At 37.2% G+C, this 18,071-nt stretch overlaps 1 gene segment (V, D, J or C); it reads right to left on the reverse strand.

Annotated features, from left to right (window-relative positions):
• Positions 1-6,286: 6,286 nt before the first annotated feature.
• Positions 6,287-7,318, reverse strand: LOC121394434. The segment is given in 2 exon segments: positions 6,287-6,740; positions 7,155-7,318. Coding segments are annotated over 2 exon segments (363 nt in total).
• Positions 7,319-18,071: the final 10,753 nt, after the last annotated feature.

An 18,071-nucleotide genomic window follows, 5' to 3' on the forward strand; every position in this document is an offset into this window, starting at 1 on the left:
AGAGAGAAAAACACAAAATAAGATCAATTTTTAGCTGGTTCAGCCAACACAAGAAACCACAGTTTTATGTTGGTTTGCCTCCCAGAATTTGCTGCTGTGCTTACCTGTCCTGTTCAAGATGGAAATGAGAGTGTGTCTGCTGTGTACATTATAGTATCACGGTTTAATCTGTTGACATTACATCTCCATGGTAACGTTTTCCTTCTCATTGTGACATCATCGATAAAAAGCAACAACAATGGCTCTCCATGGTAACGGCTTTGTTCTGGAACATTCCTCACTATGACATCATCAGGGAAGACCAAATGACCAAATATTTTACATTCCATAATAATCATTTTACATTTTACATCCCATAATAATCATTTTACATATTACATCTCATAATAATCATTTTACATCCCATAATAATCATTTTATATTTTACATCCCATAATAATCATTTTACATCCTATAATAATCATTTTACATTTTACATCCCATAATAATCATTTAACATACAGAAATGTACTTGTATTGGCTTAATAACATTAACATGAGTGCAATGAAATTGTCTGTGAAGAATTATTTTGCTTTCTATTATACTTTATTTCAGGTTATGTTTTATGTTGTGTTATGTTTGAGATTGTCAATGTTTTGCATTATGTGTTTTATATTTTGTTCTATATTTTATTTCGCTTTGCTTTATATTTTTTGCATTGCATTATTGTTTCTGCTTTAATTTATGTTATGCATTATGGTTTATTCTATGCTTTTTATGTTTTTTGTGGTGTTTTGGTTTGTATTATGTTTAATTTTATTTTTTATTTTTTTATACTTTTTTTAAAATTCACATTCACTTTTTTCTTTAATTCATCCAGACTATTAGAGGGTTTCTAAAATATTCTTTAGTTCATTTGCTTAACATTTTCTTTTTAGATGGAAAAACCACAATCTCGTTTATTGTCAAATGTCCCTTTTAGAGGCAGATTTATCCGTGTCCTTTTCTCAATTTTAAACATTTTTAATTAAAAAGATCTTGAACGTGTATGTATTTATTTGAACCTTAAAAACTCAAAAACAAGTGAAAACATAAGAAAAGTTATGAAATCACATTCTACCCCTTCTCTTCAATATATATGCCATATTTCAAATTCATTGGGACAATAGCTCGGCATTTTTAACTACAACTCCCATTGAGTCCTACATGAGTGTTACAGAATTTAAATGCTGAATTTTTCAATCTTATTTTTTGAGATTTTGCACTTAACACAGATGAAGCCAGTGGGGGCTGTGTGTCTGTATACGTATAATCAAGTTAAATGCATTAAGCGCAGAAATACACGCTGCCCCGACATTTAGAAAAGAAAGGAGCTTAAATGAAGATAGGTGGCGCCTGAACTAGATTCTATGACTGCTGCAGAAATCTACCGGGACATAAACTGGGTGGGTCCTGCTCCGGTACAGCGGCTGAGACCAATGTATTAATTTGGGGGGAGCAAACTGCCAAACAGCCAAATAATTACTGTATCTGCATTGGGATCTTGATTGTAGGCTTCAGTAATATGCATTGTATTTCCTCAACAGACTTGGCTGAGTACCCCCAAAAAAACGCACGCATTTCACTTATGTTTGAGTCTGTAAAAGCCATTGGCACCATCCTACATACAGCAGCGGAATTATTATTTTTTTTTTCTTTTTGATGACTATTTAAATCTCTCTTAAGTGAAAGTTTTGAGCAGGTCTGTTAAATAATTGGCTTCAGAGCCTCATGGTTGACTATGGTGTGGAGGGTCATGGGTTCAAAACGGATTTAACTTGGTTGATTTTACTTTTCCTATAATTCATAATCAATTGCTAATTTAATGTAATAGAACTTACATAAAAATGATTTTACCTTTGGTAGCTTGTGAGTAAGATACACTGCATGCATTTATGTTAGTTTAAGGAAAAAAAACCTTGGTAGCTTCCTAAATACAGCAGTGGAGGTTTTTTTTTTTCCTTTTTTTTTTTTAACTTCTTGAAAAAATAGGGCACAAGTGGCCTTAAGTTAAAGTTTTGGGCAGCATATTCATTTTATTCTCTACTTTATTCTCCATTTTTGAACTTTTCCTATAATTCATAACAAAGTGGCAATTTTTAATGCAGTATACAATAAAACATATATAACAATTTTAAAGTGCAATTTTTTTTCTTTTGGTAGCTTGTGGGTAAGGTACCGGGCTTTAGAATGGAAGGCTTTTGGTACAAACATGCTTGACCCTCTATTTATCAAACGTTTTCTATTGCTAATTTGAAAATGCTACTTAATTATAGTATGACACATAAACTCAATCATTTGATTTAACTGTGTGTCAATAATACTGTTATAAAGTAGCCACAGTATTCTACAGTTAACCAGCACATGTGGTGCACTGCCCTTCTGTTCAATAAAAGTCACAGGGAATGTGTTACAAAAGATAGATAAAATGAGCTGCACAGTCTAAAGGTGGCCATACAGGGGCCGATAAAAGCTGCAGAGAGACCAAGCCGGAAGCTCATTGGCCCATTTGGCTGATTGATATCTGCCTCAAGCTGTGCATATTGGCAAGAGAGATCCGCTCGTTTGGCGATATTGCTGCCATGGACATACATTTCTTTGTGGATTTACCGAAAGTGATACGATATTCCCAATTGTGCCAATTTCGCCCAGAGGGGCCACTGATGATCGAGACCCCCACTGACACTGAGACAATTTTGATGCCGATGTTTATGAGGCATCCTTAGACACTGATACTACTGAGATATCTACCCTGTGAAGCAACGGAGAGATCTGAGTACGCAGAGGTGGTCTTAATGCCTAACACAGGGCAGTGGAGTTGTCTGAGTCGATATAGTTTCGGGGGACCCCTGGGATGTGCTAGCACGCACAGAGGGGTAGTTTAAAGAGGTTGTGACTTGATGCAAGTCTGGTGCAGGATGGAGGTTGGCGGCGATCTTTGACTGGATTGGTGAAGGAAAGCTTTGTATACACTGATGACGAGTCAAGAACGTTAGTGTCTATGTCTGACACCACAGATGTGGAACCACACTGACACAGTCTAATAACAGGTTTCAATAATAAGCTGCACAGCTCCGTTGCTAGGGTAACACATCCCTAGATACCCTTTGTACGAGGCAGAGACACGTTACGTGAACATCAGCATGCAGTGACGGATAGTGTTGATTAACACAGAAGGACTTCTGTGATGAGGCGACTACTGCTATACAACAACCTATCGAGTCCCATGCCGCATATTGGTAGAGAGCGTCAGAAGCCGTCTCTAGTCCACACAGACATGATTAGATGGATGCAGAAGAGCGGAGATAAACAGCCACATTCACCACATAAGACCTCGACTCTCAATTGGAACCAGCAACAGTATGTATATACATTTTTCATGTACTGAACGGTGCGAGTGTGGGAGTTTTTGGTGACTTACAACGCCAATGCCTAGAGTAGTTGTCGGCAGTGCCGGGCCAAGAAGGCCAGCTGCCCTAGGCAACCCATCGCCTACTCCGCCCCCCACCATTTGCGCATGCGCCAAGGACGCGACGCGCAAGTGCGCATGCGCGAGGATGCGCAAGTGCGCATGCGCCGAGGAAGCGCGTGCGCATGCGCCGAGGAAGCGCGTGCGCATGCATTGGGGGTGCACAAGTGCGCATGCGCAGGGGAGCGGAAAACTGCTACCACTGCTTCTGGAACTAGGGGAAGGCATCGGAAGAGGTAAGTGCCTGGCGCCCTTCTACCTTTGCGCCCTAGGCACGTGCCTCTTCTGCCTACCCCTAGTTCCGGCCCTGGTTGTCGGGACCATGTGGACTTTTTACACCGGTATCGATTGACCCAATAGCTAATATACTAATGTCATGTTGACAATCTATATAAGACTCACGTTTTCGAGCCTTAATCCACAAAATTTGACATGCTCAGTGGACTGGGCACACTGGATTATGTGATCTGCACTTTTTAGTCGGCATATGATTTTTCCCGTTTCTCTGATATCACTTACACTACATAGGTGTATATGGTAAGGGTCACAGAATTTACGAGTACAGACCTGCGCAGTTGATATTATATGGTTTGTCTCACTGACACGAGGTTGGGTGATTTGGTTTGGTGATGTTTATCTAAGCACTCTTAATGATTGGGTGCTCCACACAGCACCCAATAATCTGAAGTATACGTCATACACTCCCTGCATGACACGCCCACCTTTTTCATTTCCTGTATATAAACCGTTTTTTACACTGTGATATCACTTTGAGAAAGGCTCGTGCCACAGCCGAAACATTCGTTTTTTTGTGCCCATAATATACATCAAGTCAATAATTCAAATGAAAGTGGAGATTTATTGGTGATCCAACGTTTCGGCTCCTCACAGAAGCCTTCGTCAGGCAAAGGCTTCGTCTTTCCCTGACGAAGGCTTCTGTGCAGAGCCGAAATGCTGGATCACCAATAAATCTCCATTTTCATTTGAATTATTGACTTGATGTATTTCCTTGGAGTGCTGTCAATCCCTGCATTTTGTCTACATACTTCTCAGACTAGCACCCAGGTTTCTGCATACTAATGGTTGTGCATTCCATTCTGTTTGATATATATATATACATAGTTCTATTAACGTATATGGCAGGTTTTAGATGGTGAATGGTCAAAGTCGAAGTTTTAAAGAGATAGTACATGATAATTTTCGATATTCGTATTTTCAAATTTTTTTCATATTCAATTAGAATTTGGACTATTCCCTAGTTGAATTAAATAAAAAAAGCTCAAATTCGTATTTTCAATTTGACCCTTGATAAATCTGCCCCTAACTGTTTCCATAAACAGAAGCAAGTTGATTTTTTAGAATTTCCATTTAGCAATTAAATAAATATGGCCCATTGCTTTTCCTCAATGGTACAATATTCTTGCTAGCTACCCTGACTTCTATTATAGGCACTGAATCACTGGGGACCTAACACAGATTGTGCCTAAACATAAGTCCAATGAAGTGTTAAACAGAAAAACATTTGGTAACCACTTACCATTTATATGATATAAGGAGGGTCATTATGAACTGTGGCAATTCCTGTGGCAATTCAAACTGTTTCAGGTGGTAAATATGATCATGTTAATGAGTAAAAATAGAAACCACCCATTGATGTTTGTGTACATTCTGAGATAATGTTGGTTTCCATGCCACTTGCAAAACACAAATCTCAGCATCCTTTTTTGCCAACCATAAAAGTTTTTTTTCGCTATTATTAATTAGCAGCTATACTGTAGCTGATTTCTAAATCCCTCCTTATTCCTTGCCTCAATCAGTCCCCCTGACAATGCCTGTTCATCTGTTCACCTTACTGCCCATGCTGTTGGTCTGTATGGCTGCTTATTCACCCCATACATAACGTCACCCAGTGGGAACTCTTTCTGCCAGTAGTGATGCGTGGACTTAGGTCTAATCTTCCGCTTCCAACTGGTTTGCAATGAGACCCCCCTACCAGATAAGATTAAGTGCAGAAATATACATATTCCTAGCAAAATGGCAAGAAGGGCCTTACTATCTAACTTTGATAGCCTTACAAGGGATGCTGTCTGGGATGCTGGGGCGAACCAAAAATTATATTGGATTATTTCTAAAATTCAGGATCTTGGGAAGGAAGGGTCAGAGATTAAACCTCTAAATTTTAAGTAAAGGAGACCTGAAACTTTAGATAAAGCCTAAAACACAGATGACATGTTATGATATTGAATATCCTATCCTAGCAAATGTACCAACTTCTGTTTTAAGAGTTAAAAAAAATAGGATAATTTCTACTATGCTGATGTCTATTTCTACAATGATGATGCATGTAAAAATTGCTGAAATCTGAGCATAACTGCAACGTAAATTGACACTGGGTAGTCAGACAGCCTAAGTGTTTCTCACACATTTGTTTTATCTCATGGAGTCGATTTAAATTAAGCCTAAGTGGAAGTGATGGCATTCCATATACTAGATAATGAATTTGGCCAAAATGCAAAAGCCAAATAGTTTTAAACTTCCATATATATTTTTAATGACACTGATCCTTTTATTTTTACTGTATTGGGTTCTGTGTACAATTATGTGTTTTTTATGGTTGATAATTCAAATGAACTGCAGTTTATTTCCACTATAGGCAAACTGGTTCACAATAACCACAATTTGTTGGCTCGGTTTAAATTCTTTTATATTTGAGAAGCAGGAGACTGAGATGAAAGTGTCCCAGACACTTCAAATGTTAATGTTATTTCATGTGAAGTCAAGATGTTGTTAGTGTCTTTTTAAATGAAACCTTACAACAAAAGTATTAGTGAATCGAGTATTCATGTTTTTCTGTGCAAGAACTGTGCCACCTGCTGGGTCTGTAGTAAATTTACAGAGGAAGGTTTTTACACTGAACTGTGATGCACAATCACCATTGTGCTGCATCGCTAAGAGCACACAAGTATAAAGCAGAATCTTCCACAGTCAGACTGAAGATGATTAATTGAGTGGATGTATCATTGGTGATGGAATCAAACTTTCCTTTTTCATAGTTTCCATCATGCTTCAGGTTAGAATAGCCCTTAGCTCCTCTATAAAGTAGATATTCAATTTGATTGGGATATTGGCGATACCAAAAAAGGTAAGGAGTAGTGCTACTAGTGGAGTATTCACAGGTTAATGTCACATTTTCTCCAATACGTCTAGAAATATATTCTTCCTTTGAGTTTATCGCGTTACCAACCACACAGCCTAGGGATAGAAAAAAATTATATTAGGATGAAACTGCAGTTTGTTTTAAAATGTCACTCGTCAATGTTCATTTATTCTGATGACTGCTGATTGCTGCAGTACATTTTAATATAGTTTTTTAGATCCACACATTAATTCCAAAACTACTAAAAAAAAATAATAATAATGGAACAGCTAGTCACACAGTAGTAAGACTGAACAATACATTAAATTGAATAGAAAAATGTCCAAATAGACATTAGAAAACACATTTAGAAAATGTAGCTATATATTATTATAGAACAATCAATGACTTCAAAGATTATTCTCAATAAACATTGTACATTAATAATAACTTCAGCTACTTGAGGAGTTCTCCATAAAGTGGCATGAGAGCAGTGCAGATTTAAATGTAGAATGGAAGATGAGACTTACTATTAACACAGAATAGGATTATGAATATGTGACACAACATTCTGTATTAATTCAGGCAGCACAGAAAGAAGATCATGGATTCCTATACTGTTCCTCTCTACTGAGTGAGTGTGTCGAGCCGTTTAAATTTTGTTTTAACAGTTAGCAAAGAATAATCTGTTGGCTCCACCCATTAAACCACTTCACATACTACATCTTTGTTTCTTTTTTCAGTCAACCTTACATTGTTTAGCAGGTTTTTACTGGTGCTTTCAAAACCCTAATGACTAAAAGCCATGAATATCTTGTAAATTATATCCTTATAAACGGTGAGTTCTGATGTCATCAGTTATAAACAGTGAGTTCTGATGTCATCGGTTATAAACGGTGAGTTCTGATGTCATTTCTGTCACATGACTCACTGAAACTTGTGTATTATAATAAATAAAGTACCCCCAGTTGCAAAATATGAGGATATTAGAAATTACCTCGGGGTTCCATGACCTGTATAAAAACACTCCTCTTCAGCCTCGTGTTTTTATATGGTCATGAAACTCCTCGGTAACTTATAATATCCTTATATTTTACAAGAGGGGGTACTTTATTCACTACATACAACATTCCAGTGTATTGGAATGTGCATGATATACTGTTAAAGGTTGTTACATTTGTTGACCTCTACTCCTTTAGGCTAACATAGCACTTCGGCAGGTTTAATTTGGCGAAGTATTGAAGTCAAAGTTTTTTTAAAGAGACAGTACTTCGATTATCGAATGGTCGAATATTCAAACAATTTTTACTTCGAATTGAATTCGAAGTAAATTCGAAGTCATAGTATCCTATTCGATGGTCGAAGTACCCAAAAAATTACTTCGAATTTCGAATTCTTTTACTTCAAAAATTCCCTTGAATTCACTTTGACCCTTGATAAATCTGCCCCTAAGTGATTTGTTGTTGACCATTGGAGATACAAAAAAGGCATAACGTGGCAAAACATAAAATGTGGGAATGTAAAATATAAGTTTACTGTGTATAGGTATAGGACCTTTTATCCAGAATGCTCGGGACCTGGAGCTTTCCGGATTACAGATCTTTCTGTAATTTGGATCTTCATACCTTAAGTCTATTAGAAAATCATGTAAACATTAAATAAAATAGACTGGGTTTGCTTCCAATAAGGATTAATGAGCTTTCTGGATAATGGGTTTCCGGATAATGGATCCCATAATGAACATGAAAAGGAAAGCAATAGGGCTGTTAGCATTTGGAGCTAGTAATCCAGGCCTGAAATATTTTGTGTTGGAGTAAAAAAAACATTTAAAAAGAGAATTTTTGAATAGATTTTATAAATATTATTATATAAACTGTCTTGCACAGATGGCTACGAAAGAAGGGGCAGTAGCTTGCCTATTAGTCCTGCCCAGCAGAAGAGATACAATCTAGTTCAGGGCAGGTACTCCACATAGATGGGATCACTGGGGGATTTAATGAAGCATTGTGATTTCTTTGCTGCTATAGTCTTGGACATCTGTGATTTAGCCACTTATTACAAGTAGTGGGCGAATTAATTCTTATATAGCTTGCTCAAGGGCCAGATTAAATTAAAATTATAATATCATCGAGTGAAGTGTATGGAGCCTTTAAGCAGTCTGGGAGCCATAAAAATTGTTGGGAGACCCACAGCTGACCAGCAGGCCTTCAGTTGGATAGCCTTGCTCTATACATTAATTTGGAATTACCCACAGTTCTTTTGAACTGTGTATGATATGCAAGCAGATTACAAATAAGTACAGTTAGGTGGCTCTTTTCGTGCTGAATAATAGCTCAAATCATTAGGAAAGATTTAAAATGCTTTTATGTATTTTGCCAAAATACTAGTGTTTCAGATGCTTTAAAGATAACTGTAATTTAATGAGTTATTTATCAATTGTTTGTGAATTTATCAATTTAACCTTACAGCAAATACTTTAGTAAATATACATAAATAGTGTTCATATGTTTCTGTGCAAAAACTGTGCCACCTGCTGGGTCTACAGTATAGTAATGTTGTAGAGGAAGGTTTTTACACTATACTGTGATGCTCAATCACCATTGTGCTGCATCGCTAAGAGCACACAAGTACACAGCAGAATCTTCCACAGTCAGACTGAAGATGGTTAATTTAGTGGATGTATCATCCGCGCTGGAATCAAATTTTCCTTTTTCATAATTCCCTTTTCATAATTCCCATCATGCTTCATGCTAGAATAGCCCTTAGCTCCTCTATAAAGTAGATATTCAATTTGATTGGGATATTGGCGATACCAGAAAAGATAAGCCATAGTGTTGCTAGTTGAGTATTCACAGGTTAATGTAACATTTTCTTCAACACGTCTAGAAATATATTGTTCCTTTGAGTTGATAGTGTTACCAACCACACAACCTAGGGATGAAAAAATAAATAAATAAAGTGTTATTACAAAACCACAGTCTGTTTTAGATAATTCCTTATTAGTATTCAATATTGGTATTATGAATACTGAAATTAGTGACCACACTCATTTCAAAATACTTTTTTAAAATGTGCACCAGCTTCATGTTCAATTCTAGAATAGTTAATAAACGTCTACAAAGAATACATTATTAATAAACTCAATTGTGAGAGCTGTGTTCCATAATGCAGCACCTGAGCAATGGGTTTTAGGAAGTGCATACTAAAAGATGAGACTTACTATTCACACAGATTAGGATTGTTAACACAAGACACAGCATTCTGTATTTATCCAGACAGCACAAAAGCAGATAATGTGTTGCTGTATTGTCCCCTTCACTTGAGTGTGTGTTGTGCTGTTAAGATTGTGTTTTTACTGTCACTTAGTACATAGTGATTAGCCGGCTCCACCCATAAAATCACTTGATGTCCCACAAATATTTTTCCTTTTTCAGTCTATTCTTCACAGTTTATTGTTTATTTTTGCTACTGCTATCAAATCCTTTTCATAACATCCATCCTTCATTTAAAAGTTTTCCATTAACAGAGTTACGATAAATTTAGGGCATTGTGAATGCGCCCTACGGAGTTTCTGTCTGTTCTCCTCCTGATCTGTTGCATTCCACTACATTTTTTCAGGAGTCAGGAGTGCAGAGAATATAAAGAGCCAGACATTTAATGGTTTCATTTGCAATCACAGCTCCAAATAACTTTAAAACCATTAGTAGTATAGTATTTTGAAGTGATGTATATTAGAAAGAATTATATATTTTCTTTTATTATGCAGAAATAAGGTTTTGGGTGCAGATCCACTTTACTGCAGCCATATGTTTATGTATTTGAACAAGTTGTTGCCATTTATTTATATTGACACTTATATTGACACTTATATTTTGGCGTAGGAGAAATAGTGCCTTGTTACAGTAACTTAGAATGGATCACCTTTCATTTGTCTCATGCAATTGCAGATTGTTTGCTGCACTAATGATGATTTCCATCACAAAATTCCAGCTCATTGCATTTTCATTACACTTGTATTAAACATTCCCAGTGACTCTGTATGTGTGTATTGTACAAGGAATGGAGATACAGAAGGAACATATTGCAGTTTAACACTGCATTGTACTTGGTCAGTTCTATTGTTTTCAGCCTTTAGCTTCTGTCAAAGGTGAATTCAACATACAGTATTGGTGAAATGCTGACACCTAGTGACACATCTGCAAACTGCGGAAAAGGAAAACAAAGGCCATCGAGGCAGTCAAAATACATGGGCTAACTAAGCAAAAGAGTCACTAAAATGTGGAGTAAGAGTTACATACTTCCAGATTAGGCACAGTGTTAATGAACTGCCAAACAATAATTGCCCCTTCACAATAGCCTGCATCAGTGCATGAAAAACACATTACATGCGGTGATCCTAGGTAATTGATTACCCAAGTTTGGTCATGAATGCAAAGGGCAAGGTATTATAAGACACTTCATCACGCAGGGGATAGGAGATTAGTGTCAGGGCTCTAATGGTCATGCCATATATAGTAATGGTGGAAGAGGAGTAGGTTTAAGTGGGAAGACTACAAGTTCTATTTTAGTTGTGTTTAGTCTGGTGGTGTAGTACATCAAGGAGGAGATAGCCATACCTCCCAACTGTCCCATTTTCAGTGGGACTGACAGTCCCTTAGTCACGGGTTTGTACTGGAAAGTGCCGATTTATTCTGCACTGAACAGATAAAAAAATATGCAATGTTTCTAACTTAATTGAATTTTGGGAGAGAACCCAGAACTGGCAGGAGGTGCAGATAAGATACTTAACAATTTTGAGATAAGCAAAAAAGTAATCGCAACAATTTAGATAACAGGTCCCTTGGGAGAAGTTAGACTCACAGCTTACAGGGCAATTCACCTTCATTAGCAAAACTAATAACTGAAAAAAACACAGAAATATGTTCAAACTTTCATAACCTGCCACATTTTGTAAAATGAACATGGTAATTAAGGGGTGTGGACATAACAATGGGTGTGGTCAAAAAATCATCAGCAAAGTCATGTCCCTCTTTCTATTTCCGAAATGTTGGGAGGTATGGATAGCTAGGAGGCCATTAGAGATTTGTGTCTGAATGTAAGTGGAAGGGTGTCTATATATCTGGATGTCATGCATGTATAATTAATATTTAAGGCCAAATGAAAAGCTAAGGTCAAGGAGAAAAATGGGAGACAAATGACTTGCTATAGGTGATTAGACCACCAGTAGCAAGGTTTAGGGTCGAACTGGCTACGAAACTGAAACTAAAAGATATTGCAAAAAGTGCTGGGATTTAACCAGACCTCTACTACTACACATGTCATCTTCACCTTACATCTCACTTCCTTACCCTTCAGATTGGGAACCTATATAAGCTGCTCCCCGTTGTCTCTTTGTACACTTTGTTACAAGTTCAGCGAGATGTTACTGTTTACATGAATAAACTGTTACTCTGTTCTACATGAATCAACATCGTTGCTATAAAGCAGACTAAGCAACTGTTATTCAGCTTGTGATGACTTAAATCCAGAGAGCCACTGAAAGTGATTGTCAGCAGCAGTACTGGAGGCTTTGCTTCTTTATTGCATTGGTCATATGTATGGCAGCCGTATGCCCACAGAAAAAAATATAATGCGGGAATTATGGTGTTAATAAATAAATAAAGGGGTTGTTCACCTTTGAGCTAACTTTTGGGGGCACATTTACTTAGCTCGAGTGAAGGATTAGAATGAAAAATACTTCAAATTTCGAAGTTCTTTTTGGCTACTTCAACCATCGAATTGGCTACTTCGACTTCGAATCGAACGATTCGAACTAAAAATCGTTTGACTATTCGACCATTCGAAGTACTGTCTCTTTAAAAAAAACTTCGAACACCTACTTCGCCACCTAAAACCTACCGAGCACCAATGTTAGCCTATGGGGACCTTCCCCATAGGCTTTCTAAGTAATTTCTGATCGAAGGAAAATCGTTCGATCGATGGATTAAAATCCTTCGAATCGTTCGATTCAAAGTATTTAATCGTTCGATCAAACGTTTTTTCCTTCGATCAAAATGCGGTAAATCCTTCGACTTAGACTTATCCGAAGTCTAAGGATTTTACTTCGATGGTCGAATATCGAGGGTTAATTAACCCTCGATATTCGACCCATAGTAAATGTGCCCCTTAGTATGATGTAAAGAGTGATATTTTGAGACAATTTGTAATTGGTTTGATTTTTTTATTATTTGTGTTTTTTGAGTTATTTAGTGTTTTATTCAAATTACCCTAGCAACCATGCACTGATTTGAATAAGAGACTGGAATATAAATAGGAGAGTTCCTGAATACAAATATGAGTAATACAATGCTGACACTTTAAGATAAATCAATGCCCAACAAAGAATTAGAAGATACCTTATTTGCTTTTTTTCATTTTTGGGGAGTGTACAGCTCAAAGGCTACTAAAGCCATGTAGTCATTTAGATCTGTTCTTCTGTAAGTGCCTCTAGTAGTTAACCATCTTCATTTTAACTGATTCTTGCTTGCTAACTTGCTCTGGGCTTTTGTCAGTTACCTGAGCATTGAGACTGACTTGCCATGTAAATGTATACAGTGTATATACTGTATGGAATATAAATGTCAAGACACAAGGCTTTCAAACAGCAGACACTGAGCATGTGCAGTGTCACTGACACACAATAGGTGACCTAACTAGATGAAATGTAATGAATGTAGTGAGGAAAATATTAACAGAGTGAAAAATAATATCTTTGCAAGACCTTTACAACCTCATCTGCCAGTGGAAGAAATTAAAATTATATATTTGGAATCGGTGCGCAGTGTATGTAATTGTGGTAGAGTGACCAAAACATTGTGGGAAAAGGTGTGCTTTCCCTTTAAGATCTCCATAGTGGGAGAGGTAGGCACCAGGAAGAGTGTTTTAATAGACAGAGAATATGTTCTCTGTTTAAAGGCTTTGGTGGCCAGGCCCTGGAAGCTGCGACTCCAATCCAGTAGTCCAGCTCACGGATTTGCGCTCGCCTTCCACAGGAAGGCTGTCCTGTGGAAAGGTATTTAGTTCTAGTCTCCCCTAGGAGAGATGTGAGTATAGGGGTGACCCCTACTTATGTGTTTGCTTACTGGTAGTCCGCAAGGGGCCCAGTTTAGTAAGGGAACTCTTCATCATGTGTGAAGGTAGAGCCCAGTGGGCAGGATTTATTTTTATGATTTGTTTTGTATCCTGAAATGGTCACCCCTGTGTGTAAATAAAATGTCTTAAAGAGAAGAAAAGTGTCTGTTATGGACCTTGCAGCTGTATCAACGCAGTAGACCACTTAACACTCAAAATTGCACTATGCGCAATTAAAATTTGCAATGGAATAACTGTCTAATGAAGAATATGAGATTACAAGATGCACATTTTTGTACTTATTTATGCAAAGTTTTAATACAAATATAGTGCAGGTATGGGACCTGTTATGCAGAATGCTCGGGATCTGGGGTTTTCCGGATAACAGATATTTCCGTAATTTGGATCTTGATACCTTAAGTCTACTAAAAATGAACTAAACATTAAATAAACTCAATAGGCTGGTTTTGTTTCCCATATGGATTAATTATATCTTAGTATTAAGTACAAAGCACTGTTTTATTATTACACAGAAAAAAAAAACTGTAATTTGGATCTTCATACCTTATCATGTAGATATTTTACAAACCCAATAGGCTTTGTTTTTGCTTCCAATAAGGATTCATTAGTATAGTACAAGGTACTGTTTTATTATTACAGAAAAAAAAGGAAACCATTTTTTAAAACTTGGATTATTTGGATACAATGGAATCTATGGGATAAGGACTTTCCAAAATTCGGAGCTTTATGGATAATCGATTTCCGGGTAACAGATCCCATACATGTACAGCTCTTATTAAAGTCTTTCATCTAAAGATGGGGAGCAGATATGGACCAATTTGAAGTCATGAATCATTACTATTATAGGTAAGGTTGCCACTTTTTGTAATTGCAGCGTCGGTGACAGCGGTTAGCGGTGATGTTTCGGTGCAGGCCAGGATTACACTGGGTGTGTCAGTGACAGATCGGAAATGGTGTGGTGATGCCAGGGGGTCGGGGTCTGAAGTGGCGATCGCTGATATATGTCTATATTTTTTACTTCAGAGTAATGTCTGGATTTCCTACTTTAGTAAGTCGATTATCACCGGACAGCCCTTCCAAAACCCAGGCTGTTGTGAAAACTCGACAGGTGGCCACCATAATTATAGTGCTACTTATGATTTGTACAATAAGATTAGTTCAGGTACGGGATCCGTTATCCAGAAAGCCTTTATCTAGAATTACAGAAAAAGCCGTCTCCCATAGACTCCGTTATAATCAAATAATGCAGATTTTAAAAATGATTTCCCTTTTCACGGTAATAATAAAACAGTAGCTTGTACTTGATCCAAACTAAGATGTAATTAATCCTTATTGGAGGCAAAACCAGCCTATTGGGGTTATTTAATGTTTACTTGATTTTCAAGTAGTCTTAAAGTGTGAAGATCCAAATTATGGAAAGATCCATTATCCAGAAAGCCCCAGGTCCTGAGCATTCTGGATAATAGGTCCCATACCTGTATATAAAATATATCATGTCCTGGAATATTATTTCGTTTCACTTTAAGTTATGAATCTAAATAATGTATATTGCTTTAGACAAGGACATTTTTATGAATCTAAATAATGTATATTGCTTTAGACAAGGAAATTGTAACTTCTTATTAAAAACCTGTGTATACTGCTTTTTGTTTGTTTATACCAATGAACATAATTGTGTTGTCTTTATAGCACTAAAAATCTTTGTCTGCTTTTTTCTGTGGTAATATGTAAGGGCTGATTCATCAATGACTGTTTATATGATCTGAAAGTACTATAATGACCATTAGTATTTACTTTTAGGGGATTTATTCTTTAAAGGGAAAAGGCTGGATAGCTCAGCTTGATGGATTGCTCATATACTGTATGTCATAACAAAACCAAGGTTTCCTGCTTGTCCCTGTTTTGTGGGGAAACATTCTTGCACAGTTCTTAGTTGCTTCCTTCAGCCTCTGAGGTTTGTGTAGTTGTTCAGTTCAGATGTGTCACATTGTGCTCTCCGCAGCGCACACAGATATGTGGCAGAATCTTCTGGCTTCAGATGTTTGATAGTCAGTGTTGTAGTGGTGGAATTAACCTCAGATACAAATCTGTCCTTTGCAAATTGGGCAATATAATTATGGGAGCCCATGTTAGCTTTAAGTGTAATGTATTCCGGGTGACCATTCGGATATTGACGATACCAGAAAAGATAATACTCTGCACCAGTGTAACTAACTGAATAGTCACAGGACATAGTGATATTCATCTCTTCCTTTTCCAGCAGCTTGGAATCTGCCTGATTAATCTCATCTCCAGAAACATTCCCTGAAACAAATCAAGATCAGGTCATGTAATTAACAATAGCTAATAAAAAATAAAAATGTTAACTGATTAACCCAAACTTCCTCTGCACTATGAACCTTTTTTTTAGTTCTGAAATTATAAACCAGTTACATTATTGGTTTGTCATTTGTATTCCAAACCTCCTAATTATTTAGATTTTATAAAAAAATTATATTATAAGGACTGGTGGTATAATTCTAATAGCACTGAACGTCATTATAAACACCCACATCAATATACCTGAACAAATAAATAGCACAAACAGCAGAAGGTGCCTCTCTCTCTTCATGTCTCCTAACACAGTCATATCTTCAGAGATTTTTTTGCTTGTAGGGAAAGAAATGAGAACTGCTACATATCAGAATATTGGTCAGGAAGTGGGTGGGAACTGAAGAGAGAGAGAGAGAAAGAGAATGTATCCTAGAGGGTTTGAGCATGTTTGCAAACCCTCACTTACTGTATTTCTGCTTATATGAGAATAAATACAACAATTTCCAAAAATCGTGATTTTCCTTCTTATAGGAGAACACAACCCTTTATATTAAAATCCCCTACCCTCCTACCCTACATAGACCCCCCCCCCCTCCCTGCCCTAACCCAGCCTAGGTGTTACCCTCTGTAAATGCCCTTAATTCTTTACTTACCCATCTTTAACCCCCTATGGGCCCCTACACACTTTTATTTTTTGATGTTACTGTTCCTTTAAAGCGTTAATGATGGCCAGGAAACTGTTGTTTGTTCACTAACAATTATTAACAAAATAGTATAGGAATATCTTATCTAAAACCTTCCAGCTTTACTATAATGCTCACCATCCTCTGACAGCCAGATCTAGATTTGTTTACTCATCTATTGCATAGCATTCTACTGAATAAATATAGCATTCTATCTTGCATTATTGTGGCTAATCTATTGGCAATAATCCGCCTCTGTAGATTTCCTTCTCCTTTAGGGCTTTAGCACACGGGCAGATTCGGGGAGATTTAGTCGCCTGGTGACTAATCGCCTCTGCTTCGGGGCGACAATCTCCCCAACTGCCTTCCCCCTGCCTTCCGAAAAAAAACGACTGCGGCAATGCACTCGAGGCACTTCAATTTCCGAAGTTGCCTCGTGAGGAAACTTCGGGCGACTTTGGAAATTGAAGCGCCGCGAGTGCATTGCCACAGGCGTTTTTTTTTTTCATTTTAGCAGACGGAAGGCAGGGTGAAGGCAGTTCGGGGAGCTTGTCGCCCCAAAGAAGAGGCGATTAGTCCCCAGGCAACTAAAGCTGCCCGAATCTGCCTGTGTGCTAAAGCCCTTATGTTTTCTTTGTAAATATGCACCACAAGAAAGCATGACATTGTAGAAAAAATAGAATGACTTTATTTAAAGTTTAATAAATCTACCCCTTTGTCCCTGATCCCCTCTGATCTTGTTCTAGTTAAGTGCTGAATATGTACATTACTGTTACTATTAAATTCAAATCTATCAGTTGAAGTGAAACACTGACATCTAGTGAATCTAGATTGCATACACAGGACATAATGACATATCACATGTGCAGGGGGCTGGATCTTCCTTTATTGTGGCAAGCTTAGCATACTGCCTGTTAAGTTTGTTGTGTGATGATGGCCTAAACATGCCATGAAAAACATGGTGCGACTAGTCCAAATAGTAACAAAAGTACAATGTTTTGGCTTCCTGCAGTGATTCTTGAATCCAGCTGTTTCATTGCTGCTGACTGTAAAGAGAAATCAAATCGATGTAGCCATGTGAAAATAGCAAAGGCTTTGTCTCCTTTCTTTTCCCCATATGTGTATGTTTCTTCAGCTCTTCTAATTCAGAGAGTACAAAAACAAATCTATATAGCAATGTCTAACAAAAGAGAACTTTATTTTCTTTGTTTGGATTTTTATTTTTAATACATATTATTATTACATACAGTTGTTCCAGATGCATACATGCTTGTCTAGCATTGTATCAACAGTCTGAGCCATCTGGGCAGAGAATAGAAA

Source organism: Xenopus laevis, chromosome 1L (genome assembly GCF_017654675.1).
Source record: "Xenopus laevis strain J_2021 chromosome 1L, Xenopus_laevis_v10.1, whole genome shotgun sequence".
Lineage (NCBI taxonomy): Eukaryota > Metazoa > Chordata > Amphibia > Anura > Pipidae > Xenopus > Xenopus laevis.